The following is a 21,884-nucleotide window of genomic DNA, read 5'->3' on the forward strand; positions in this document are numbered from 1 at the left end:
TCGGATCAAGAGGATACTACAATTTGGACAGTTGAAAACAAGATCCGGGAGAACTTCTTGGCAAAAGAGGTATGGCAAGCAATTACCCCAACACTACCCTCGGTTCCCTGGCATAGAACTGTATGGTGCAGATTCCGTACTCCTAAACACTCATTCATAGCATGGTTGTTTGTCCTTGATCGATGCCCAACAAGGGAACGAATGATGCAATGGGGTATCCAAACACAATCGTCATGCTTATTCTGCGGAAGAGGAATAGAAAGCAGAAATCACATCCTCTTCGAATGCCACATGAGTAGTGAACTGTTCCGAAACACTATGAACAGGTGGGGACCGTTGCCCACTCTTACAACCTGGGAAGACACTCTCACATGGTTAACAGGAAGGTGGAATTGCAAACACCGATTTTGGGGAGCTTGCATATCATGGCAGATAATCATTTATATTATTTGGTCTGAAAGAAATTCAAGACTCCACAATTCAACTTTCAAAGACTTGGTGGTGCTGCGTAAAGACATAGATCGTGCTTTCCGCACAAAGATGGCTGCGATACGGTTAACTCACCCGGAAACAGCCAGCATTCTACTACAAATCTGGTTCTCAGGTTCTTGAAGCTCTCAACACTTCCTTGATCGAATCACTGTCTCATTTGGGTCCTCTGTATTCCTCTTTTTTTGGGTTACTTAGCCTTCATCCACTGCTAATTAGCTGTCTGTAACTGATTTTGATGTACAATTAAGTTTAATTCAATATACACAACCTTTAACAAAAAAAAAAAGATTCGAACCCAAGATTAGAAAAGAGTGTTACTCTCATCTTTAACGTTGAGCCACCCAGAATTGGATTGGTATATGAAAATTTAGGTTTGTTTTTGCGTAAACCATCAAATGTACTCGGAACTCTTCACGACCCAGGGGATATAGGTTAGACGGAAGGCCTAGGTGAACTTGTTACAGAAAAAAAAAAAAAAGATAGCAGCTTTTAGCCATTTCCGAGGCTGTCTAGAGCTTTACGATGAAACCCATTTGTTCCTTCTCTTCAGCTTTCCACACATACCAAATGATTCCAGTTATGTCCGCTAACAGCTGCAAAGAACACAACCATCGATCGTTGTGTTCCTCTGACCCAATAAGCTGAAGTAGTTTTGTCCATTTGTGACGAAATGCAGAGATTCTATTTCTTGATTGCAAGGTTTGGTAATGGAAACCATTACCATACTTGTATCTGTTTCATGGGTTTAAAATAGTCTCCGAAATTAGGCCTTACCGTTAATTCCTCCTAAATAGGAGGACCATCTCTGTCATATAAAAGAGGAAACAATTACGAAAATGGAGAGAGAGGGAGAGAGAGATTCAGATGTTGCAAGAACAACCCTCCTCAAATCCAATCCAGATCTCCGACGAGGACGACAGTGACGATGATGATATCAGGTACACGAGCCTGAGAGATGTAATCTCAAGATCCTCTGTATCGTTTCTCCACCAACGAAACTCTTCTCTTGAAGGATTGTTTCCTCCGGAGATGATGGATTATTCGAACATCGCCATTAGAAACGAGCTCGTGAAACGAGCGGCTTCAGTCTACCTTAACTCCTCGATGGTTGTCGTCGTCCCCGACCTCAACTGGTTCCAGAGACTGTCTTTGAAGGCCAAGCATTTGGTCTTCGTCGCCGTCGCTTGTCTCCGACCAGCTTACCGGCTTTTTGCTCGTATAGTCATCGATGTTTCCAGAAGAATGATTCGTTTTTCATAGTTTTTCCTCTCTTTTTTTTTTCTCGTTTTTGTAAATATGCTCGGTAAAAAAAATATGTCAAGAAATTGTATTTCTCTCTTCGGTAATTCGCAGTAGTTACTTACATTCTGGTTCCGTGAATTATATAATATGATATGTGATTTCTTTTTTCACCTGATAAAAATGTAATTACTGCTAGTAGATTTTTTTAATAGAATTAAGAAAAATATCAGGAGAAATATCAGCCGTTGGATCAGATGACTTTTGTGATCGCCATTGGTTTTTGACTCTCCTGGCTTTGTAGAAACCGCTCGAGCCCACCATTTCTCTCCTCTTTTAAAAATTTCCGTGCCGGTGATTTTCTCGTCTTCTGCGATATTTTCTCGGCAACCAAACAAGGATTTTCCTAGTGGAGATTTGTGAATGGCGGTTACGGAAGTTGGAGGCGCGAAGAAGGATAACAACGGACCGACGAAGCGGCAGAGTTTGCTGTTAGGAGCTGTCGCCGCCGTTCTTATCGCCGCCGCCGCCGCCGTTCTTTTCTCGAAATCTCAGAATTCGTCGATTACTGGCTCTCCCTGCAAGCTCTGCCATTGCGGCCAGGTTTGGTATTTGTTAAGCCCTTCTAAATTCGGTTTGAGTACTTGGAAAGCTGAAGAAAACGTCAATGAATTTTGTATGATCGCTATTGGGTAAATAATCTGTCTGCTCAAGGTCGTGATCATAGAAATTTATCTCAGGGATTTTGTTTGTATTAAGATTAATTTAGGAATTTTGTAAGTACCGGATTTCGGGACGAATGATAAATATACGTATTCCGAGTGCAGAAATTAGACAGATCCAATGTATCAGAAAAAAAATTTGATCCATGAGTTTACAGTCATGAATTTCAGGGAAATTAGTCGGTTTATAGATTTTCGTTGAATTTTCAGTTGATTTGTTTGCTCATTGGATTCTCTAGGATCAGAAGCAGAAGTATATTGGTATAGTTGAAGACTGTTCTTGTGATTATCAGACTGTGAACCGATTGAACACAGAAGTATTGCATCCACTGCTTCAAGACCTTGTTAGAACGCCATTTTCCCGGTATTTCAAGGTTTGATTCTTTTCCTTTGATGTTTAGCATGAGAAGCTGGAGATCTGTTTCTCTATCTCTCTGTGTTTGGATCAGAGATCATACCTGTATGATTTATCTCAATCTCTGACTTTTTGTTGATTCGTCTATCTGATAGGTTAAACTGTGGTGTGATTGCCCGTTTTGGCCTGATGACGGCATGTGTCGTTTAAGGGACTGTAGTGTTTGTGAATGTCCTGAAAGTGAGTTTCCTGAACTATTCAAGAAGCCCCTAAGTCAAGATGATCCTGTTTGCCAAGAAGGCAAACCAGAAGCTACTGTCGATCGTACCTTAGATACTAAAGCTTTTAGGGGTTGGAGGGTCACAGACAATCCGTGGACGAGTGATGATGAAACTGACAATGGTTTGTCTGTCTCTTTTCCTGCGCAATCTGATACATCATTCTTTTATGTTCTATGCATTTGCTACTCCCATGTCAAAAACTGTCACACAGGTGTTGTTGAGGAGCTTAAAAAAGGATAATGTTTTTTTATAGATGTTTACCACGGAAAGCAGCCTGTTAGATTCAGTATACACTGATAGTAACGTTTAATATTGCAGATGAAATGACATATGTGAATCTCCAGCTGAACCCTGAGCGGTACACTGGCTATTCCGGCCCATCAGCTAGAAGGATATGGGATGCAGTTTACAATGAGAACTGTCCCAAATGTAACTTTGCTGCTGTAGATCTTTTCTTGTTTTCTTGATTCCTTTCTCGCTGGCTCGGCAGAATAATTTTTTAGGTTTCTCCAGAGGTCTGATCAATTCAGATGAAGGCTTAACCCCTGTATTATACTGCGCTAATGATTTTTTCATTTGACAAGCAGATGCATCTGAAGAGTCATGCCAAGAGGAGAAAATATTGTACAAATTGATCTCTGGTCTTCATTCATCTATCTCAGTTCATATAGCTTCGGATTATCTGCTCGATGAAAATACATACTCAGTAAGATCTACCGTGTTTATACCTCTTATTTCTTATCTGCGAGATATGTTTCACAGTAATCTAATTGACTCTCTTTCCGTTTCAGTGGGGTCAAAATCTAACCTTGCTGTATGACCGTGTATTGAAATACCCAGATCGTGTTCGGAATCTGTATTTCACATTTTTGTTTGTTCTCAGAGCTGTGACAAAGGTGGGGATACCAATCTGTTTTTTCTTTGTATCTGAGGATGGCAATGATAATCGCATTTATTTTCCTTCACCACTTTGAAAATCTCTAGGCAGCAGATTACTTGGAAGAGGCTGAATACGAAACCAGTAACCCTATTGAAGACCTGAAGACAAAATCCCTGATGAAACAGCTTGTCGGTCATCCAGAAGTTAAAGCCGCTTGTCCAGTGCCATTTGATGAAGCTAAGTTGTGGAAGGGCCAACGTGGACCAGAACTGAAACAACAGTTACAAAAACAATTTAGAAACATAAGGTACTACTGCTCGATAGCTTCCTATAAATGGCTTCTGTTGCTCCATACCGACACACTTTTCCATGCACTTTCTTCTGCTATGCTAATAACCAGCGGTGTTTTGTTGGATCATTTTATCCTTAATGGATGTCACAGTGCAATAATGGACTGCATAGGCTGTGAGAAATGCCGTCTATGGGGGAAGCTCCAAATTCTCGGCCTTGGCACCGCGTTAAAAATCCTATTCAGTGTCAACTGTGAAAAAGATATACGCCATAACGTGAGTCTACTCATGGAGATCCTACCGGAAACATAGTGTTCAATTGGTTTTTTCTAACAATGGGTTATATGAATCATATATGCACATCTAGTTATAGTATAATCTGTTTGCTCGGTCCGTTATCTCAGCTGGAGTTGCAGAGGAACGAGGTGATTGCCCTCATGAATCTACTAAACCGATTGTCAGAATCCGTAAAATTTGTACATGAAATGAGCCCGCTGGCCGAGAGTATGGGCGAAGGGGAAGCTTCTGCAAGAAACAGCATTTGGAAGAGAGTGTTGACATCTTTAACTAACACAAAAGGTACGCTACACTTGGGGAGATGGTCTCGAAAGGCTTCTTCTTGTTCAGTTTATGTGGTAAGAAAGAGACCACCAAAGCAAGAAACTCATTTGTACTTTTTTGTTGAAATTTCAGCTCTTGCAAGGGGGGGGGGGGAAGACTAGTTAAAAGCTGTTGTACGGAACTTCAGGTTCATGGATAAAAGCAGGAGGGAAGATAATAACCACAGTGTTTGTAAAGGGAGAGTTCGAGATTATAGCATGATACCAGTTTTGCTAATCCATTTGTAAACAGCATTAGCTATTTTTTTTTTCCTTTTAGTGTAAAGAAGCTAAAATGTCACCATGGGACAATTTTCAAATTCACCAGAATTTTACTAGAAAATATTTGCCATCAATGATTACGAAAATGTGGGTTAAAGAAATCGGTTCTTTAAAATTTTTTTGGAGTATCGGATACATTAATTTCAAACAAATTCATACAACGATGAGAAAATATAAATTAAAATTTTTTTCCTCCGCTTTTGAAAAAAATTAGAGCGAGCCACAAAAAGGCGATGACGTCACATTAGGAAAAGCGAGCCTCGGAGTAGATGTCTATCGTGTTGGTGAGAACAACCTGTCTATGTTACTGTAATCTTTTTCATCCTGTTCTTGTTCACCGATTCCGTTTTCTGTTCTTCTACTCGCGAATCTTTAAGCTCTCTTTGGTTTGGATTCGATTCGTCAATGTGGCTGCTCATACGCGGATCGGAATTGTTGCGATCGTCGCGGTATGATTCTCTGTATTTTCTGTTTGATTGCAGAGAAAGTCTCATGATTCGGTTCGATAGCTTGGACTTCTGTGTTGAAAATGCGCTTTTTTCCCTTTCGGCGTATAAGATAGGTGAAGGTAACAATTGGGGGAAATGATGGATATGGATGGATCGAGCTCTTCTTCGAATCCTGGTCCCCATCAGCCTGCCTTGCGTTCAAGGCGATCGAAAGGTGAAACTCTCTTTCTCTGCTTCTGTAACTCTTGGGATCCTCTACATGAACTGAAAATTTGGAGGATTTCCAAACAAAAAAATTATGATCACTGCAAGCAGCTAAAGTAGCCGGTTTCTGTCCGAATTGGAAATTAAACGGTTCTGGTGGGTTGGATTTGTCCATGTTTTGAGAGACTTGGAGCTGGGTTCTGATACCATACACCTTTCCGTGCGGATTGAGTGATTTGAGAAGGTTAGACTAGAGTTGGCATTACTGTCGAAATGAAGAACAATCCGGTCAGATTGGGCGGATGTTATTATGTCGAAATGAAGAACAATGATGGTCAAAATTTTCAATTTTGCATCAATTTTCCGTACTGGTATACAGGTTTGTAGTATATTATAGATCATGTTAATATTTGAATCCATAGGAGACATCGAAATCATAGTTTGTTTATTTGGCAGCTCTGTATCAGTTTAAGCAACAGAGACTCCCTGTTTGTAAGCCTGTCCTCACTCCAGTATCGGTAATAACACAAATCCAAAAGTGAGATAGGTTCTTCCGAGATAATCAATACCTATTCATGCCTGAAATTGCATCCATTTCTGCAGGTTATGGCTACTTTTCTGGTAATGGGCTTTGTTTTCATTCCCGTCGGCCTCATCACTCTCCATGGATCTCGTAATGTACATTCCCTTAGCTGAAGCTCCAATCATTAGAAGGCAGTATTTGCTTTTGAGCCGTATCATTCTTTTTTTTAGCTATAACCTATTAACCTCGCAGAGCTACCTTTAAACTATTCATTGGCAGGCTGTTGAAATTGTAGACCGGTATGATGCTGAGTGTGTTCCTGAAGAATTCCGAGGAAACAAGCTGTCATATATTACCGATAAAACAGTTTCAAAGAATTGTACACGTTACTTGAAGGTAATGCCCAAATTGACAGACTTTTTTCATAATACTGCATTCTTGCGTCCCTCTTGGGAAGGAAGGTTTGACACGAACCTGCCAACCTTTTTGGTTTTATGGCAAATCATTTTAATCACATACCATTTGAAACTTCCCATGGTACATATTGACTGCCTACCACTGGGAATCCTTCAGTTCTTGATGCACAATTCGTTGTTGTAGGTGCAAAAGCATATGAAGGCTCCAATTTATATCTACTACCAGCTTGATAACTACTACCAAAATCACCGGCGGTAAGTAGTTGGATCCCTTGTTTCTAATACTTATCCTCACCACTGATTAAAAATGCTCTTCATTTTAAGCCCATGATTTTTCAGATACGTAAAGAGTAGAAGTGATCAGCAACTGTTACATGGATTGAAGTATAGCCGCACAAGTTCTTGTGAACCTGAAGAGTTTGATAATGGTCTCCCTATTGTCCCTTGTGGGTTGATAGCTTGGAGTCTGTTCAATGATACATTCACATTTTTTCGGGAAAGAACCAAAGTGAGGGTCAGCCGGAAAAACATTGCATGGAAGAGTGACCGCGACCACAAGTTTGGAAAGAATGTATATCCTTACAATTTTCAGAATGGAACTTTGGTTGGTGGCTCAGAGTTGGATCCAAGAATTCCAGTATGCACTCTAACCTGAAGTCATCACGTCTTTGCCATGATTATTTGCTATAAAAGGTGATCTATTTTGTAAATTCTAAGATTCTACGATGTTGTTAACTTCCCAGTTAAGCGAGGAAGAGGACCTTATCGTGTGGATGCGGACAGCTGCTTTACCGAGCTTCCGGAAATTATACGGAAGAATCGAAGAGGACTTGGAGCAAGGTGATGTTGTCGTGGTGAATTTGATGAACAACTACAATACTTACAGCTTTGGTGGGATGAAGAAACTTGTTCTCTCCACGTCAAGTTGGTTGGGAGGAAGAAACGACTTTCTCGGTATCGCCTATCTCGTTGTTGGTTCTTCTTCTATTATCATATCCATCATCTTCATGTTGCTTCACATGAAAAACCCTAGGTAAGAACAGTCACAGAGAAATCTTTTTTTTTCAGCGGCTTTGTAGTTCAAACTAATTTAATAACTAAGCGCCATTCTTTTATCTCAGGCCTTATGGGGACAATTCTTGGAACAAGAAAAGCATTTCCGGTTGAAAGCTGTTACATTTCTTCCTCAGTGGAATTGGTTCACAGGTTCTTATCTATTCTTACTGCATTCTGAGTTGTACTTTATGTAGTATTTGTCTAAATATGCGACTAGATAGAGATAGGCACTCTCTTCCTATAAACATGTAGGGAATATATATATAATCGATATACGAGCAAGATCATAGGTTTTCCGCATGTAACAGAACCACATGTGTTTTTGTCTTCTAAAGATTATACAATATAGGTACCATTTGCCCCCTTTGGTAACACCCACGAAATACCTACATTAAGACGGGTTTATTTTGTTATATCTATCTTTATCCCCTCTATATTTAGCAATATAGCCAAAAAAATTCACAGTTTGCATCCTTGGCATTATGCAAATCGTTCGTTTTTTTCTGTCTTTCCTCGAAATTTTCTCGTCTGTCTCTCCTTTTCCATGTTTATAACCTTGTGCATTTTCAGTCTCTCTATTTAAGCTCTCCATTTCTACTACACCCATAACCCGAAAACCGATTTCATATGCACCTCTAGTGTCCTTTGGACGATCTCTCCCATTCATCATCGGTCCCCCGAAGAAACCCTAAATCTAAAAATGGTGAAGGAAATGAGGTTTGTTCAAACATGGGGGGAGGTAGCCCCATCGCTTCTAGTATCCCACCAGAAGAATTTCTCGAGCTTGCCAAAGCTGGAGACTATTATCGAAGAAGGATGCGACAGTTTTGCTGTTGGGGCACCTAAGCGCATAGTCATATTTCTTCCTCTTGTGCTCTCAATGTTCTTTTACTTGGTCTTGTACAAGAATATCATAGGTTCTTGACTGGTTCTTTTTTTTAGTGGTTTTGTCATGAGCGGGAGATCTGATAATATGTTGTTTTCTAGGGGAAGTTTATGGCAATCTCTGCATGTTTCTTTTAAGGTTGAATAGAGTTTGGAACTTGAAAATTCTAGTTTTTTGTTTCCCTGATTTAAGAGGGCATCTTTCAGATTTTGTATCTGATAATCACATGAACAGATCAGATGAATTGGAGGAAAAAAAGCTCTTCTGCTGTATTATATTATCATAATAAACTCAGGGTAATCGAACAAGAAGTTCTTGTCCGTACAACAAAACACAGGATACGGCGGAGATGATCGCCGGAAAAAGGAAAAGAAGACGCCGGCCAACGTCTTCTTGAAGATCCTCGCACCTTTCTTCGATTATGGTTTCTAGTGTCGGAGTAACAGAACTTTTCCGGCGAGAAACCACCGGCTCCGGGGCCACCTCCGCTTTTTCCGACCTCCTCCCTTCTCTAACCATGATTCCCTCCCTCCTTTTTTTTCTTTCAAGTTCTCGACTCCTTTAAAATGTCACGAATTATTACGAATCCTTTTTTTTCCGTTAGTGATAAATTCCAGAGTTCGATTCTCGGTGTATATATAGGCGGAAGATAGGTGATTGGCAGCCGAGAAAATAAGCACTTGATGCACGCATAGGCGCGAAGAAACCGACACGTACAAGGTTTAGTTCGCGAAAGATCTGTTAACGGTTGTTTTTTCTCGGAATGGGCAGTGGTCCGAAAGCCTTCAATTAATAATTGGAAAAGAACATCCATTTTGTATTATCCTCGTTCGTACATTTGACAGAAACCGTTTGAGTACACGGCTATTTATGAATTAATTACGTAATATATATATATATATATACACCCTAAGATATTTTTAGTTAACATCAATCTGAAACAATATTCCGTATATTTTCTCCATTTTTTTCTACATGTACACGTGTCCATGTACTTCTTTCCTTGTGGCGTTGACGTCTACAAGTCATGCTTGGTTGGTTGCGTTTACGTAGACGAAACGGAAAGGGCAAACAGACGGTCCATATTTACATTGGAAACAATTAATGGAAGCATGAAATATCTTTCATGTTTTGTCGGTTGTAACATGGAATTATCTTCATGTTACAATCGTGAATCATACAAAAATACAAATATAACCGATGCCAAAATGTCGGACGATACATTTCAATCTCCACAAGAACAGGACCCAGGCGTCTTTTGACGCGATCAAACCTATATTGATTATCTCAACGATAATTTCCCGACAAAACAAATCTCAGACACAAACCTTATGCCCATAGATTTGTTCCTCCGTTGTATTCTCTCTCTATGCAGCCTCCTTTCTGAATGAAACCAAAATGATAAACCGCAACATTGTTATCAATTGATCGATTCATGTCTTTTTCCCGATGAAAAAGAAAAAAAGGAAAAAAAAAAGATATCATGAACTTGCATGATTGATGATACATTGATAGCACTGAATACTTTCAGAAGACAGAAAAAATAATATGATGATTCAGTTGAGGAGTAGACGGAACTGACCCTTTTCCCCCGCAATGGCTATGCTTGTTCCTATACCTGTTTGAGTAGAAATCTTGTGTCCGAACACTATGATGGAGAAACCGATCACGAGAACTCGTTTCAGAACGTTCCCGACGACATGAGTCAGCCGGTGCAACCCTCTCCAAGGTGGGTTGCCAGCTGCAAAAGATTTCTATATACAAGTTTCGGCCAACAATGTTCGATATTACTCACATTTTGGAAGGATGGGGCATGAGATATACCTGGTTGTAGAGATGGTAAAACATTCCAACCCAAAAGAGATCAGAGATGAAAGAACTCGCTGTGTTCAACAAGTATAGTTCGAAATGTTTTAGCATTACTTACAATGATGGTTGGAGGAAGGCAGACAAAGAGGGCGATGATGGAGATGTAAGCGCACAGGTTCGTACTGTCCATGTCAGTCGGAACTCAGGAAATAGAACAGTAAAGAAGCATATAGCATCAAGAAAACATCAGACATTTCATGCTTTTCATAGAAAAAAACATCTAAAACATTTGTCTAAATTGGAACAAGGGGAAATCACCATGGCTTTCTTGGAGTAGATGCTTCTGTAAGGAAAGAGATGTTGCAAATCATCGCACTGATGACACCAATCCAGTTGAATGACAGCTTGGTAAGCAAAGCCATGGAAACACCTCTGCCTTTTTGTGTTTTAAACCAAACTCAAATCTTCATTCCTGTTGTGGACCAAAACACCGACAACGAAAACATAAAGGACGAATATTCAGGCACCGATGATGACAGGAGCCAGAGAAAGCCACAACGTGATAGGGCTAGACTGTCCAAGTATAAACTGTGAAGCGGCAGCGTTGAAGGACGGCTCGAGAGCTGCATATTAGAAGAACAAACTCTGAAATCAGAAGAGTCGGTCCATGAAACTTATACATTACCATTTGTCTCGAGAGATGGAATTTGCCTTTGACGGTGTGAGTGAAGGAGACAGCAACAGCAGCGAAAGAGACGTTACTGGTTACATGGCCGATGGCGTGACACACTGCGACGGGTATCAGGACCTTCAGGAGGTTCGAATTGATAGGCTAAAAGCAGATACATTAGTAATCAGTCAGAAGTTCATATCATTTTAGAGTAGAAGTTATACTAAAAACAAGATAATACTGTACATTATACATAAACCTCTGTTCTGATACGAGTATTTGGTCAAAAGTTATGAAAAAGAATGATTCAAAAGAAATGGGATTTGAAGGGAGGAACTTACTGCCCATTTGGGAAGACCCACTGACCAGCTCACCAAGCAGTACACCGCTCCAACGAACAAGGATCAATCTTTATAGAGATTATGTTTAGTTCGATTAAGCGCAGAGTCGACGAAGATGGTATGATGATGACGATGATGCAGAGACGAAGTTAGTGTCACTCACTAGTCACTAGGGGTAGGTAAGGGAAGTAATTGTATATCTTCATGTTGAGGATGTTGAATATCACGTTCAAGAAGTGCCTGCAGAATCACAGCGGTAAAACTGTAATTTAGTTCCCCAGACCTTCCCTCTGATTGCGGACTTTTGGCGGTAAAACGAGTGAACAGTAACGGTTCTTTGAAATGGTCAGGAATCAGGACCTAGTGCTATCGTGCGCCTTCCCTGCGCAGGCTAAGGAAGCGCGTGATTGGCACGTACCACATGAAGAAGAAGGCACCCGTGACGAGCGCCGGATACTTGTCAGTGAATCCGGTCTTCGCCTCCCTGCAAGTAAATGATACACCCGGACGGACGATTCAGAGACCGAGTCACCAAAAAACTCTCTCCACAGAGCAGGTCGGAGGAGACGGACCTTACCCGGCGGAATCTCCTGCCTCAGAGTCCGCTCGCGGCGCCCCGAGAATCTCCCTCTTCCCACCGACGGGAATTCCGCCGCAGAGGAGCTCTCGAGAAGCAGAACTAGGCGGATCTGGCGGCCGGAGATCACATTGCCGCTGTCGACGACGGACAACGGGAAAGACACGTTGGTGGCCAAATGATGGTTGCGAGAGCGGTAGATCCGTCTAAGGAACGGAGAGCCGGCGACAGTAACGATGGCGCGTTGACAGCACGCGTGACTCCATGGCGCGGCGGTGGTGATGATGATGATTCCGCAAAATATCTGAAAGCGAGAGGAAAGCGAAATTACGCAGTTTTCTCACGTATTCCAACTTCCAAGAGAAGCTATTGTGTTGGTAACACGAGCCGTGATCTCATGTGTCGCAGTTCATATAGTAGAACATTGTAGACCGTTAGATGGAGATGAGCCGTGATCGGCGGTGAATATTGCTGTGCCTGTGCCTGTATAAGATTATGGGCTCGGGCCCGATGACTGTGGGGCCCATCTAAACCTGGATTCCAATCAAGTCATCATCCCTTAAAATTTTCAATAAATTTATTAATTTTGAATGGTTATAAATATATAATTGACTTATTTTCCTGAACTGAAAGTTCTGGATTGACAATATTTTTTTACCGGTTTATGAACAAAATACCAACCCTATATTTTTCTATCAGAAAGATTTAGCCAATAATTTTTATAATCTTATATATATGTGTGGTTCATAAATATTAGATTTTTTATTTTAGTTATTAACTATATAATCTATTATGTTTTATTAAATAATTTATCATTATTTACATTGACTTTTACATTGAAATTACGCTATTAATGGTCTTCATGTGATTTTAAGTTTTTTAAGTTCATGATATTAATGATGCATATGTGAAATCCAATTTCACTTTCTTTTTTGTTGTACATATCATATTCGTTTTTGTTTTTGTCATATATTTCATGTACAAATTTAACTATATATTATGATGATTTATGGTATGCCAACAAAGTTATGGACGAAGTTTGCAGAAGCGGCTTTTATATATTTAACTAGTAAATAGTACTATTACCCTTTACGTGGAAGTGCATGGATACTATTATGATACCCATAATATAGTTTGTTAAAAAAAACGTAATGGAAGCGAAATGTCGGGTTATCATATTCATATTAGAAGTATATATTATATACAGGTCAGCTCAATAATTCAAACAATAAAAGTGTAGGGGATTGCGTCCAAGAAATAAAATAAACAGCTAATATTAAGATTTTTTTTTTTGTTAATGCATGCGTTGTCGTGAATAATTAAAAGACTAAGACGTGCCGGAACATGCTCCGTACGCTTCCCATGTGTCAATGCATCAAGATCATATGTTAAACAAACGTATACTTAACATGATCATGCATGCTAATCTTTCCAATTTGATCGTGTTCTTGGGTTACATTAAACAAGAACACAATGGGTTTTCACGTTAAAAACATAAAAATGAAACTTTTGTTTTGGTTTGACTCAAAATGGTAACAGACGAAAATATTATTATTTGGTATTATAATTATTTATGATACTGTTCAACCGTAAGTCAACGGTTCATGGAACACTCCGCCCATCCTCTTCACCATCTGCTCCGCCGCAAATGTCTGGTGATGAAGCGGCTGAGCCACCGAGTTCGAGTCGAGATAATGCAAGATCACGACCATCATGACCGAGTTGACCAGCATCGGAATCGGTCCGAACAACCAAATCAACAGATCGAGAGCCAGATACAGAGCCCTGAGTCCGACCGACCAGAAGTTCCCGCCTCTCACGACGGCTCTCTTCACCATCTCCGCCGGAATATCGCCGCCGGGCGTGGTGAGGAGGTAGTTCGCATGCAAAAACTGCCTCGTGGACTGGACGAAACAAGCGAAGGCCGCAAGGAAACAGGCCAGGAGGGCTGTGTACTTGATGATCATCGTCGTGGGGCTTGTGTCACCGTATATGAATTTTCCGGTGAAGATTGTCGTCGATGACGGCGAGCTTCCGATCCACGCGCCGATCAGAGAGCTCAGGGATAATGAGACTGATGCCAGGAAGGTTGATACTGAGATACTGCTCGATAATACCGTTAGGGCATTGCCCAGTTCGTCCTTTCTTGCCTGTTTTTAGCCATGTGTACATATTTTTCAGAATCTAGAATGAGCTCGACGTGAAAGTTCTAACAGAGCTAAAAACCTATGAACTCAAGAAACATGCATGTGTTCTAACACACACACACACACAAAAAAAAAACAGTTCTGATTGATTATAACAAAAAGATGAGAGAGAAAAAGAGAGGAGAGAGAGAGAGAGGAGTGTTTCTTGCCTGCATGATTCGGTCGACCCAAATGGACTTGTCGATGTTCATGAAACCGATGACTGTCGTGTAAGGAAAATAGAGGACTCTATAAAGAAGAATGAGATGGTACGACAACACCGTCGTCAACCCTAATGGCACCAAAACCATATCCAAATACTCCTTGTCGAACATCATCTTCCTCTCCCTCTCTCTCTCTCTCTCTCTCTTCTTCTTTCTACTTCTGTAGAAATTAATGCAGCTTTTTTCATATATGAATACACATGTTTATGTGATTTATAATAAAATATATAATGAAAAGATACGGATAGTGGGAGTTATTTATAGGTTTTGTATGCTTTCTTTTTTTGGCGTATAAGATACAAATATGATAGAAAATGAAGTTGATCAGGATTCTTGTGCGTCTGGAATATCCCTTCCCACAAGGTTATATAATCGTTTGACTTTCGCCTTCTTTCATGTGAGCTATCGCAAAACGACATTATTATATATTTCTTTACATCTCATATGGGACCCTTTTGTGTATGGCATTACATATATATATATATCCCAGTCGTGGTTCTGAATCTGGAAGAACTCATAGTGACTGTTAGGGCAAATGCCTAAGAAACTGGAAAGCAATGCCTAATATCACTAATACGATATATACAGGCTTTGATCATTACACCGTATATTTCACCAACAAAACCATATATATACGAACATGTCCTTATAAGATTAGAACACAGATTACAAGCTACATCACAAGATCATAGCTAGGTGGAAGTCATGCTTTTACCATAATAAGCACACCAGCAGATCTATCTAAGGTTTACTTATTACACCATTTTCCATTAAAAAAAAGAAAGAAATGGCGAGCCACTCTACCACCCTAAAACCAAGGCTTTTAATAGCTGTACTTCCTCTTGACAGACACGTGATCTCCCTCTTCCTCTTCCTCTTCTTCTTCTTCTTGCTCGACTTCGTCCTCAATGGCGTTGACCCTCTCACATTCATCGATCCATTCGCTGTATCTGCAAACGGTAATTTCGAAAGGAAGAAGAAGTCAATGGTCTGAAACAAAGAGAGACAAAAACACATGGGAAGAGACGGGAGGCGGCGGATCAGGCTTACATGTCTATTGGTTCAGTCAGAGCTGCGAGAAACGAAAAAAGAAAGGATCATGAAAGATATACCCATGAAATTAGCCCATGTCATAAGCTTGAACGGTCCGCAGGAATACCTGTGACAGTAGTGCTAAAGCTTTCTTGGCAGATTCTACACGAAGCTTCACCGATCAAGTTCTTCATATCACTGTAAACAAAGGAGAATTCCGATACCGATAACGGGCAAGCCAAATACACGACGTGTAATACCTTCGCAAACTCGATAATGCTAATGTCCTAAAGACAGAATGTTCATCACTGTCTTGACTTACATCCGGCATTCGACACTAGTTCCATGGTTGCAGAAGGGACAGCTGAATACTGTGTCAAGCTTGTCCATTCGCTTCTTTGGAGCAGGCTTTGCCCTTGACTTCCTCTTCCCCATGGTTTAAGCTCTTCCCCTATACACATGAACGGTTCACATATCAAGAAAGCGATACAGGGCAACGAACATAGAAAACATCGTCAGGCTAAAAAAAATGCACGTCATTACTCTCACCAACCCAACGCCATTACTACTTCATATCGCTCAAGAACTGGATAATTCGAAACCCAATTGAGAATTTCCGAAGGCGATAACCGACAAGACAACGGATATCGATTACCCAACGCAAAAGAAATCGGAAAACACTTCACTCAATAACTGCTATCCTACGAGATTTAAAGTGAAAAACTTTCAAATAATCTCCAAATTTAACAGGATTTAAAAAAGGATTCTTGTTCATAAGATTAGAAAGAACCTGCAATTGGAGATCGATGCCTCTTGGAGGAGTCTTGGAAAAACCCTAAACTGTATCGAAGAGGTCAATTTTGGAGAAGAAGCGCAAAAATTAATTACTCCGCAGCTATTGCTATTTCCATTCCGACCGTGATATTTCCCAGCCAAGGGCGGCGCCTGGTACGACGTCGTTAAACCACCTACCAAATCTACGTTCAATCAAATATATATATAACTACGTGTCGTCTGTCTCCAAATGATATAGACTACATAACGTTTCTATCAAACTGCAGCAAAACGAACTGACGGCTGTCGATAATTTTATAATCCACGTGTCAAAATCTTAAAGAGTTGTGTTCCATCTTTCAGTATACTGTCCCACAGGCTAATAATGACGACAACCACGCGCAAACGGAGAATCCGAAAAGTCCAACGGGGGTGCTAGGGTTTTTTTCGTCTTCGAACGAGATACCCCCACTAATTAAACGATTCTCAACTTTTTTCTCTCGAATCGATTCGAGATCAGACATCAAAATCACGAATTGTCCTCTATTGTTGCTTCGATTTGGTTTTTGAACGATGGGGAGAGGCAAATTCAAGGGAAAACCCACCGGCCAACGCCACTTCTCTCATCCAGATGATTTACGTAAGTGTTTTTCTTTTGATTTCTGATCGTATTATAGCTGTATCACGATCGCGAATCCCGTTACATAGGAAAAAGGAGTTTTGCGTTTGTTTTGTTCATGCATGTGGGTGCGAATTTCATGGAAAATTTACCATCTTGAATATGTGTGAAAACATTCTGGTTTCTGGGTCTCTTTTTTTTCCTGCATATCTATATGATTTCGGTATAGGTTTGTCGTCGAAGAGCTTTAGGCCGGAGAGTTCGAATTCAGTTTGGTAATTGTCACTCTGTTCCGGTTTGATGAATAGATTTGGTTGTGATGCTTTTAGAGAGCTTGGAGCTTTGATGTTTATTCTAGTGAAGGAAAGCTGTTATGGGCTCCCACATGTTTGCTTGATCTGTGGGCTCTCTTGTCATCTTTACTGTCTGTTTAGCTGTATTGATGGATTTAGCTGAATTTGATGAACTGAATATTATGCTTCTATCAAGCTCTGCTCCACCGCAGGATCTCCTTTGCTTGTGCCTTTGAGATATATCTGTATTTGAGCTGATTTTATCTTCTGGCCTTTGTAATTGTTCTTTTATCTTCAGTACTTTACTGTCCGCGTTTCTTGAGTTCTGAGACACCCTTCTCGTCTCTGTTGTGTTCCGAATGAACCTTGGTTGATTTTTTCCATCACTATTGGAGCTGGGTAGAATCATATTTTGATTTATTCAATGTATACGCAGGTGCTGGCACCTCTTCAGCACGTCCTCGATCATTCAAACGGGTAATCTCGTCGTCCTTGTCTCTTCATTTTTGCAGTTTGTGTGTGATATCCTCGATCTGATGGTTTGGAAATCAGGACTCATTAGCCTTTGACTGCATGCATTTTCAGGAAGAAGCTGAGTATGAACGTGAGAAAGAAGAAGATGAGGAGGTGGAGGAGGAATCTGGGGAAGAATCCGATGGCGAAGTTAGTTAAACCATTTTCTTCATCTAAGAATTTGGCTTCTTCGAGGCACAGACCTGTTTCATAGAAATTACATCTAACCTTGATATATTGCCAGGAGAAGAAGAAGAAAGGAAACGAGAGTCTAATTGAAGTTGAAAACCCTAATAGAGCAAAACCAAAGACCTTAAAAGCCAGAGACCTCGATGTAAGCTATTTATCCTGTCATTTTCTTTTTATCTGCTGATATTTATCTCACCGTTATCATGTATTGACCTATCTTTTTCTTCTTCCCGTGCCCAGGTCGGTAAAACCACTGAACTTTCAAGGCGAGAGAGGTATGTTTTTGCTACTGATCTCTAAACAGTATCATTTTACTCTCTCTCTCTCTTTTCACTGTTTTACCACAAGAGATATGTTATCCATCCATTTTGATCTTGCTTTTCTTTTTTACAGAGAGGAGCTGGAGAAGCAGCGAGCTCATGAACGATACATGAGGCTGCAAGAGCAGGGAAAAACTGAACAAGCAAGAAAAGATTTGGGTAAAGAATAATCTTGTCTCCTTCATGTCCATGCTCAGCGTTTTCGTGGATTTTCCCATCTGGGCATTGATTATTGAATCGGGTGTGCAGATCGTTTGGCTTTAATACGTCAACAAAGAGAAGAAGCTGCTAAAAAGCGAGAGGAGGAGAAAGCCGGTACGATTTATATCCTAAAACACCCTTTTGAATCCGATCTTGATCTTTCTTTTTAGGTGCAATTACTAATGCTCTTCAATTTGAATGTATTGTGTTTCTTCCAGCTAGAGAAGCAAAGAAAACAGAAGCTCGCAAATGATGATCCTAAAAAAAACCTCTTTTATAGTAAAAAAAGAAGATTCCTCTGGTTTTATTCAAGTAAACATAAACTGTTCTTATTTACCTCTTGCCCCATTGATGAAAGAAAGAAGCTGTGGTTATAACTACAGAACTTTGGGCACCTACCTATCTCAGACTTTAGGCTCTTCAAGACATGACTGTGATAGTTTCCTCTGTTTTTATTCATGCCCGTCTCATTCTTCCTCGAGTAACTTAAACTCATATGATCTATGATCTTGTCCCGTACCATGTTTGGCTTCTGTTCTGTATTGTTTCTATGGCTTTTTTGGGTGCCTCGATGTTTTTGTTTGCATTCTGTTGTTTGGGTTCGGATTTAATCGAGTCCCTTCCATGGACAAGGCTGTCATAACCAAAGGGTATGTCTACAAATTCGTTTTTGTGGTGTAAAATCAACCAGACTGTGGTCGAGTGGTACTTGGACTGGAAGTGAGGGTGTTCCTCCTCCAGGTCAGGGGTTCGAATCCAGACATGCGGGGAGGGAGAGGCATAGCCAAAGGTTGTGTGTTCAAAGGCTGTTTTCGGGCCCACGGAGATGTAGGTTAGGTCGAAGGCCCAGGTGAACTTCATGGTTTGACAAAAAAAAAAATCAACCAGACGAAAGGTCGGTGGGCTGCTGCTTAGGTATCATGGCCTTGATCATGTCCAAAATTCAACTAAATCTAAATAACAAATGAAGGGTTCCACAAAGATAGCCCTGAAAACTTAAAATTTAATAAAATATATATTGGTATTTCATGGGGGGAAATTGATCTTCATTATGTCTATTGTATAGAGGATTTTTTTTTATAAAAAAAAAAACACAAATGTATGAGAGTATCAAAAGGTTTGACATAGGGATGTTCGTCGTCTTGCATTAAAGACCAAAAAAAGGGGGACAATGCTTTAGAGGAAAAGGCATGATTTTGACCTCTTGGTGGTTGCCAATGGCAATGCCTTCTTCTTTGCCTTTGGTGGACTCAAAGCCACTCTTATTGCTGTATCAAACACTGTCTTCACATTCTATATTAAAGATATAAAAAAAATATACAAACATAAGAAACATTTCAAAAAAAGTATAATAAAAAAACATACAAGTTTTTTTCTATATAAGAGTGCAAGGAAAAATTCCAAAAGATTTCCATGATGTTTTCTAATATTCAGATTTAATTTTGTTTTTATATTTCAAATATTTGTATTGGACAACTATAAATATTATAATTTTACACTACAAATGATAGATATATTCTATTCATATCCGCAACATCACATTAAGAGAAAATGATTTATATACATATTTACTGTGAAGTTGTTTTGGAAGTAAAATGTCAGTACCTGTTGGGTCTTGGAGCTGCACTCTATGTACCTAACAGCTCCAATTAGCTTCCTTAATTCCTCTCCCTATTACACAATTCACAATTTATTTTGGAATATTATTTCTCATATTATTAAATTATATCTATGCTTAGAAATTAATTAAAAAAAAATTGTTTGTTTCATATGATTCAGGAATACCTGGGCAGTTGTTATAGCTGTGGACCCTGGACGATCCTTCAAGAACTCTTCGTCTTCCCTCAAATCTGAATGCATATTTATTTAATCAAATGACATTTATTTATACTCAATTAATATTATAATTAGTAAATTATAATTAGTTCACCTAGTTTGGTTCCAACGAGCACGACCGGGACGTTGGGCGCGTAATGTTTGAGCTCCGGGATCCACTGTTAGCGATGTGACAAAAATAATATTGAATTTCTGATTAGGACATTATTATTATTAAAAAAAAAAACAAGTGATTAGGGGAAAGACCTTCTTGTAAATATTCTCGTAACTGGCCTTGCTGATAAGGGAAAAGGCCAACAAGAACACGTCAGCCCCTCTGTAGCTCAGGGGCCTTAGCCTGTTATAGTCCTCTTGCCCTGTTTTTCATTTCATTAATTAATTAAAAAAAAGTTATTACAATTAACATAAATATACCATAAACGCACTTTACGAATGTATGTATGTATGTATGTATATATATATATATATAAGAATATCGTACCGGCGGTATCCCAGAGGCCGAGATTCACGGTGCTGCCGTCGACCACCACGTTGGCACTGAAGTTGTCGAAAACCGTCGGAACATAATCCTGTAACATTCTTACTGATATTCAATCTTAATTCTTGGTTCACTCGAGGAACGAACCGGTATGCCAAGATCATCTCTAGTCATACCGATTTCAGTTAAACTTTTTCCATACCGGAATTTAAACCAAACTAAACCGGGATACATCATTCACGGCATAACATATGAATTCGGTACCGTACGTAGCGTTACAATTAAAAAAAAAACGTGAAGACATACCGTCGGGAAAATATTGCTTGTATAGGAGATGAGCATACAAGTCTTTCCGACAGCTCCATCTCCGACAGTGACACACTTTATGAATCTTGCTGTGCTCATTTTTTTTTTAAATAATCACTTATTTTCCTCCCTTTTTTTGTTTTTTTTTTGGGTAAATCTCTATTTGCAGAAGAGGAGAAGAAAAGGGGTGTTGGTGTTACAAAGGAAGAGAAGTGAAAGGGCTTTTAAGAAGCTTAAGATGACTATGATACGTAATACGTATGGTGGTTGTTTTTTTTTTTTTTGGTAACGACGTATGGTGGTTGTTATTATTGCTTATAGGTATAAGACTATGATTATTCTCAATTATTACTATTTATATTGTTGATTTTTGGGATTAGGGTTTTAATCAGTTGATAATAATAATTATAATTATTTGAAATGGAGATTTGGTGTGAAGTGTGTTTGGTTTTGGTCGTTAGTGGATTTTGAATTGTCGGAGAAGGAAAGTTCCATCTTCTTGCCCCTTTCAACACCATATATATATATATATACATATACACACATTTCTCTGTTTGCTCCGCATTTATCAATTAAAATAATATATTAATCGCATGATTTTAGAACTTAATTCGGATTATCATATAATTAAGAAAACAGAGGTTTCACTCGCACGTTGTTTGTTGGCTTCTGTTCTTCTCCGGAGACAAATGTTCTTTTATTATTTTGTAGGAGTTTTTGTTATAAATTTTTATTTACGGGTACTTGAGCAAATATGCGCGTGACTATATATATATATATATAAAATACATGCAATATGTTAGGCGACGTATATGCTATGAATTAGTGGATTAGCCTAATTA

At 39.6% G+C, this 21,884-nt stretch overlaps 7 protein-coding genes and 1 pseudogene across 12 annotated transcripts; 4 read left to right on the forward strand and 4 right to left on the reverse strand.

Moving 5' to 3' along the window:
- Nucleotides 1-963: 963 nt before the first annotated feature.
- Nucleotides 964-1,904, forward strand: LOC104812865. The gene has a single exon (XM_010540245.2). It carries the CDS (start codon nt 1,357-1,359, stop codon nt 1,750-1,752), a length of 396 nt encoding a protein of 131 aa, XP_010538547.1. The 5' UTR covers nt 964-1,356; the 3' UTR covers nt 1,753-1,904.
- Nucleotides 1,905-2,039: 135 nt separating this feature from the next.
- Nucleotides 2,040-5,137, forward strand: LOC104812866 (endoplasmic reticulum oxidoreductin-2). The gene is made up of 10 exons (XM_010540246.1): nt 2,040-2,334; nt 2,693-2,827; nt 2,964-3,210; nt 3,408-3,518; nt 3,677-3,795; nt 3,881-3,985; nt 4,074-4,276; nt 4,412-4,535; nt 4,664-4,838; nt 4,953-5,137. The coding sequence occupies exons 1-10, from the start codon at nt 2,155-2,157 to the stop codon at nt 4,979-4,981; spliced, it is 1,428 nt and encodes a 475-aa protein (XP_010538548.1). The 5' UTR covers nt 2,040-2,154; the 3' UTR covers nt 4,982-5,137.
- Nucleotides 5,138-5,343: 206 nt separating this feature from the next.
- LOC104812867 (putative ALA-interacting subunit 2) lies at nt 5,344-8,949 on the forward strand. 6 transcript variants are annotated; one of them, XM_010540250.2, is made up of 9 exons: nt 5,344-5,424; nt 5,623-5,803; nt 6,250-6,311; nt 6,397-6,471; nt 6,596-6,712; nt 6,917-6,987; nt 7,072-7,369; nt 7,476-7,765; nt 7,854-8,949. In XM_010540250.2, the coding sequence occupies exons 2-9, from the start codon at nt 5,725-5,727 to the stop codon at nt 7,897-7,899; spliced, it is 1,038 nt and encodes a 345-aa protein (XP_010538552.1). In that variant the 5' UTR covers nt 5,344-5,424; nt 5,623-5,724; the 3' UTR covers nt 7,900-8,949. The 6 variants fall into 6 exon arrangements, with proteins under 6 accessions (XP_010538552.1, XP_010538551.1, XP_010538553.1 ...); XM_010540249.2 differs by having other exon boundaries at nt 5,415-5,589; nt 5,699-5,803; XM_010540251.2 differs by having other exon boundaries at nt 5,415-5,589; nt 5,703-5,803.
- Nucleotides 8,950-9,765: 816 nt separating this feature from the next.
- LOC104813345 lies at nt 9,766-12,438 on the reverse strand (annotated as a pseudogene).
- Nucleotides 12,439-13,487: 1,049 nt separating this feature from the next.
- On the reverse strand, nt 13,488-14,720 carry LOC104812870. The gene is made up of 2 exons (XM_010540254.2): nt 14,428-14,720; nt 13,488-14,221 (listed from the first exon to the last, which is right to left on the reverse strand). The coding sequence occupies exons 1-2, from the start codon at nt 14,593-14,595 to the stop codon at nt 13,655-13,657; spliced, it is 735 nt and encodes a 244-aa protein (XP_010538556.1). The 5' UTR covers nt 14,596-14,720; the 3' UTR covers nt 13,488-13,654.
- Nucleotides 14,721-15,289: 569 nt separating this feature from the next.
- On the reverse strand, nt 15,290-16,392 carry LOC104812871 (transcription elongation factor 1 homolog). Its single transcript, XM_010540255.1, has 5 exons — nt 16,304-16,392; nt 15,836-15,964; nt 15,641-15,711; nt 15,532-15,553; nt 15,290-15,431 (listed from the first exon to the last, which is right to left on the reverse strand). Exons 2-5 carry the CDS (start codon nt 15,946-15,948, stop codon nt 15,305-15,307), a joined length of 333 nt encoding a protein of 110 aa, XP_010538557.1. The 5' UTR covers nt 15,949-15,964; nt 16,304-16,392; the 3' UTR covers nt 15,290-15,304.
- A 321-nt stretch (nt 16,393-16,713) lies between these two features.
- On the forward strand, nt 16,714-18,682 carry LOC104812872 (28 kDa heat- and acid-stable phosphoprotein-like). Its single transcript, XM_010540256.2, has 8 exons — nt 16,714-16,927; nt 17,636-17,676; nt 17,785-17,862; nt 17,957-18,046; nt 18,142-18,176; nt 18,295-18,380; nt 18,471-18,536; nt 18,641-18,682. The coding sequence occupies exons 1-8, from the start codon at nt 16,861-16,863 to the stop codon at nt 18,673-18,675; spliced, it is 498 nt and encodes a 165-aa protein (XP_010538558.1). The 5' UTR covers nt 16,714-16,860; the 3' UTR covers nt 18,676-18,682.
- A 47-nt stretch (nt 18,683-18,729) lies between these two features.
- LOC104812873 (rac-like GTP-binding protein ARAC2) lies at nt 18,730-21,236 on the reverse strand. Its single transcript, XM_010540258.2, has 7 exons — nt 21,043-21,236; nt 20,740-20,827; nt 20,505-20,614; nt 20,353-20,416; nt 20,208-20,272; nt 20,028-20,093; nt 18,730-19,715 (listed from the first exon to the last, which is right to left on the reverse strand). Exons 1-7 carry the CDS (start codon nt 21,139-21,141, stop codon nt 19,599-19,601), a joined length of 609 nt encoding a protein of 202 aa, XP_010538560.1. The 5' UTR covers nt 21,142-21,236; the 3' UTR covers nt 18,730-19,598.
- Nucleotides 21,237-21,884: the final 648 nt, after the last annotated feature.

Source organism: Tarenaya hassleriana, unplaced genomic scaffold (assembly GCF_000463585.1).
Source record: "Tarenaya hassleriana unplaced genomic scaffold, ASM46358v1 Cleome2, whole genome shotgun sequence".
Classification (NCBI taxonomy): domain Eukaryota; kingdom Viridiplantae; phylum Streptophyta; class Magnoliopsida; order Brassicales; family Cleomaceae; genus Tarenaya; species Tarenaya hassleriana.

Bases quoted from the DNA above. Each gene is read 5' to 3' on its own strand.
- LOC104812870 (XM_010540254.2), bottom strand. From the start codon at position 14,595: ATGATGTTCGACAAGGAGTATTTGGATATGGTTTTGGTGCCATTAGGG. The intron at 14,222-14,427 runs GCAAGAAACACT...GGCTAAAAACAG, and splicing joins GGGTCGACCGAATCATGCAG to GCAAGAAAGGACGAACTGGG.
- LOC104812871 (XM_010540255.1), bottom strand. From the start codon at position 15,948: ATGGGGAAGAGGAAGTCAAGGGCAAAGCCTGCTCCAAAGAAGCGAATG. The intron at 15,554-15,640 runs GTATTCCTGCGG...CGTTTCTCGCAG, and splicing joins CTTTAGCACTACTGTCACAG to CTCTGACTGAACCAATAGAC. The intron at 15,432-15,531 runs GTAAGCCTGATC...TACCGTTTGCAG, and splicing joins CTGACTGAACCAATAGACAT to ATACAGCGAATGGATCGATG.
- LOC104812867 (XM_010540248.2), top strand. From the start codon at position 6,067: ATGAAGAACAATCCGGTCAGATTGGGCGGATGTTATTATGTCGAAATG. The intron at 6,173-6,249 runs GTTTGTAGTATA...TTTATTTGGCAG, and splicing joins TTTTCCGTACTGGTATACAG to CTCTGTATCAGTTTAAGCAA. The intron at 6,472-6,595 runs GTACATTCCCTT...ATTCATTGGCAG, and splicing joins CTCTCCATGGATCTCGTAAT to GCTGTTGAAATTGTAGACCG.
- LOC104812865 (XM_010540245.2), top strand. From the start codon at position 1,357: ATGTTGCAAGAACAACCCTCCTCAAATCCAATCCAGATCTCCGACGAG.
- LOC104812872 (XM_010540256.2), top strand. From the start codon at position 16,861: ATGGGGAGAGGCAAATTCAAGGGAAAACCCACCGGCCAACGCCACTTC. The intron at 16,928-17,635 runs GTAAGTGTTTTT...ATGTATACGCAG, and splicing joins CTCTCATCCAGATGATTTAC to GTGCTGGCACCTCTTCAGCA. The intron at 18,381-18,470 runs GTAAAGAATAAT...TCGGGTGTGCAG, and splicing joins ACAAGCAAGAAAAGATTTGG to ATCGTTTGGCTTTAATACGT.
- LOC104812873 (XM_010540258.2), bottom strand. From the start codon at position 21,141: ATGAGCACAGCAAGATTCATAAAGTGTGTCACTGTCGGAGATGGAGCT. The intron at 20,615-20,739 runs GTACGATATTCT...AATGAAAAACAG, and splicing joins CGGCCTCTGGGATACCGCCG to GGCAAGAGGACTATAACAGG. The intron at 20,273-20,352 runs GTGAACTAATTA...ATATGCATTCAG, and splicing joins GCTCGTTGGAACCAAACTAG to ATTTGAGGGAAGACGAAGAG.
- LOC104812866 (XM_010540246.1), top strand. From the start codon at position 2,155: ATGGCGGTTACGGAAGTTGGAGGCGCGAAGAAGGATAACAACGGACCG. The intron at 3,986-4,073 runs GTGGGGATACCA...GAAAATCTCTAG, and splicing joins TTCTCAGAGCTGTGACAAAG to GCAGCAGATTACTTGGAAGA. The intron at 4,536-4,663 runs GTGAGTCTACTC...CCGTTATCTCAG, and splicing joins AAAAAGATATACGCCATAAC to CTGGAGTTGCAGAGGAACGA.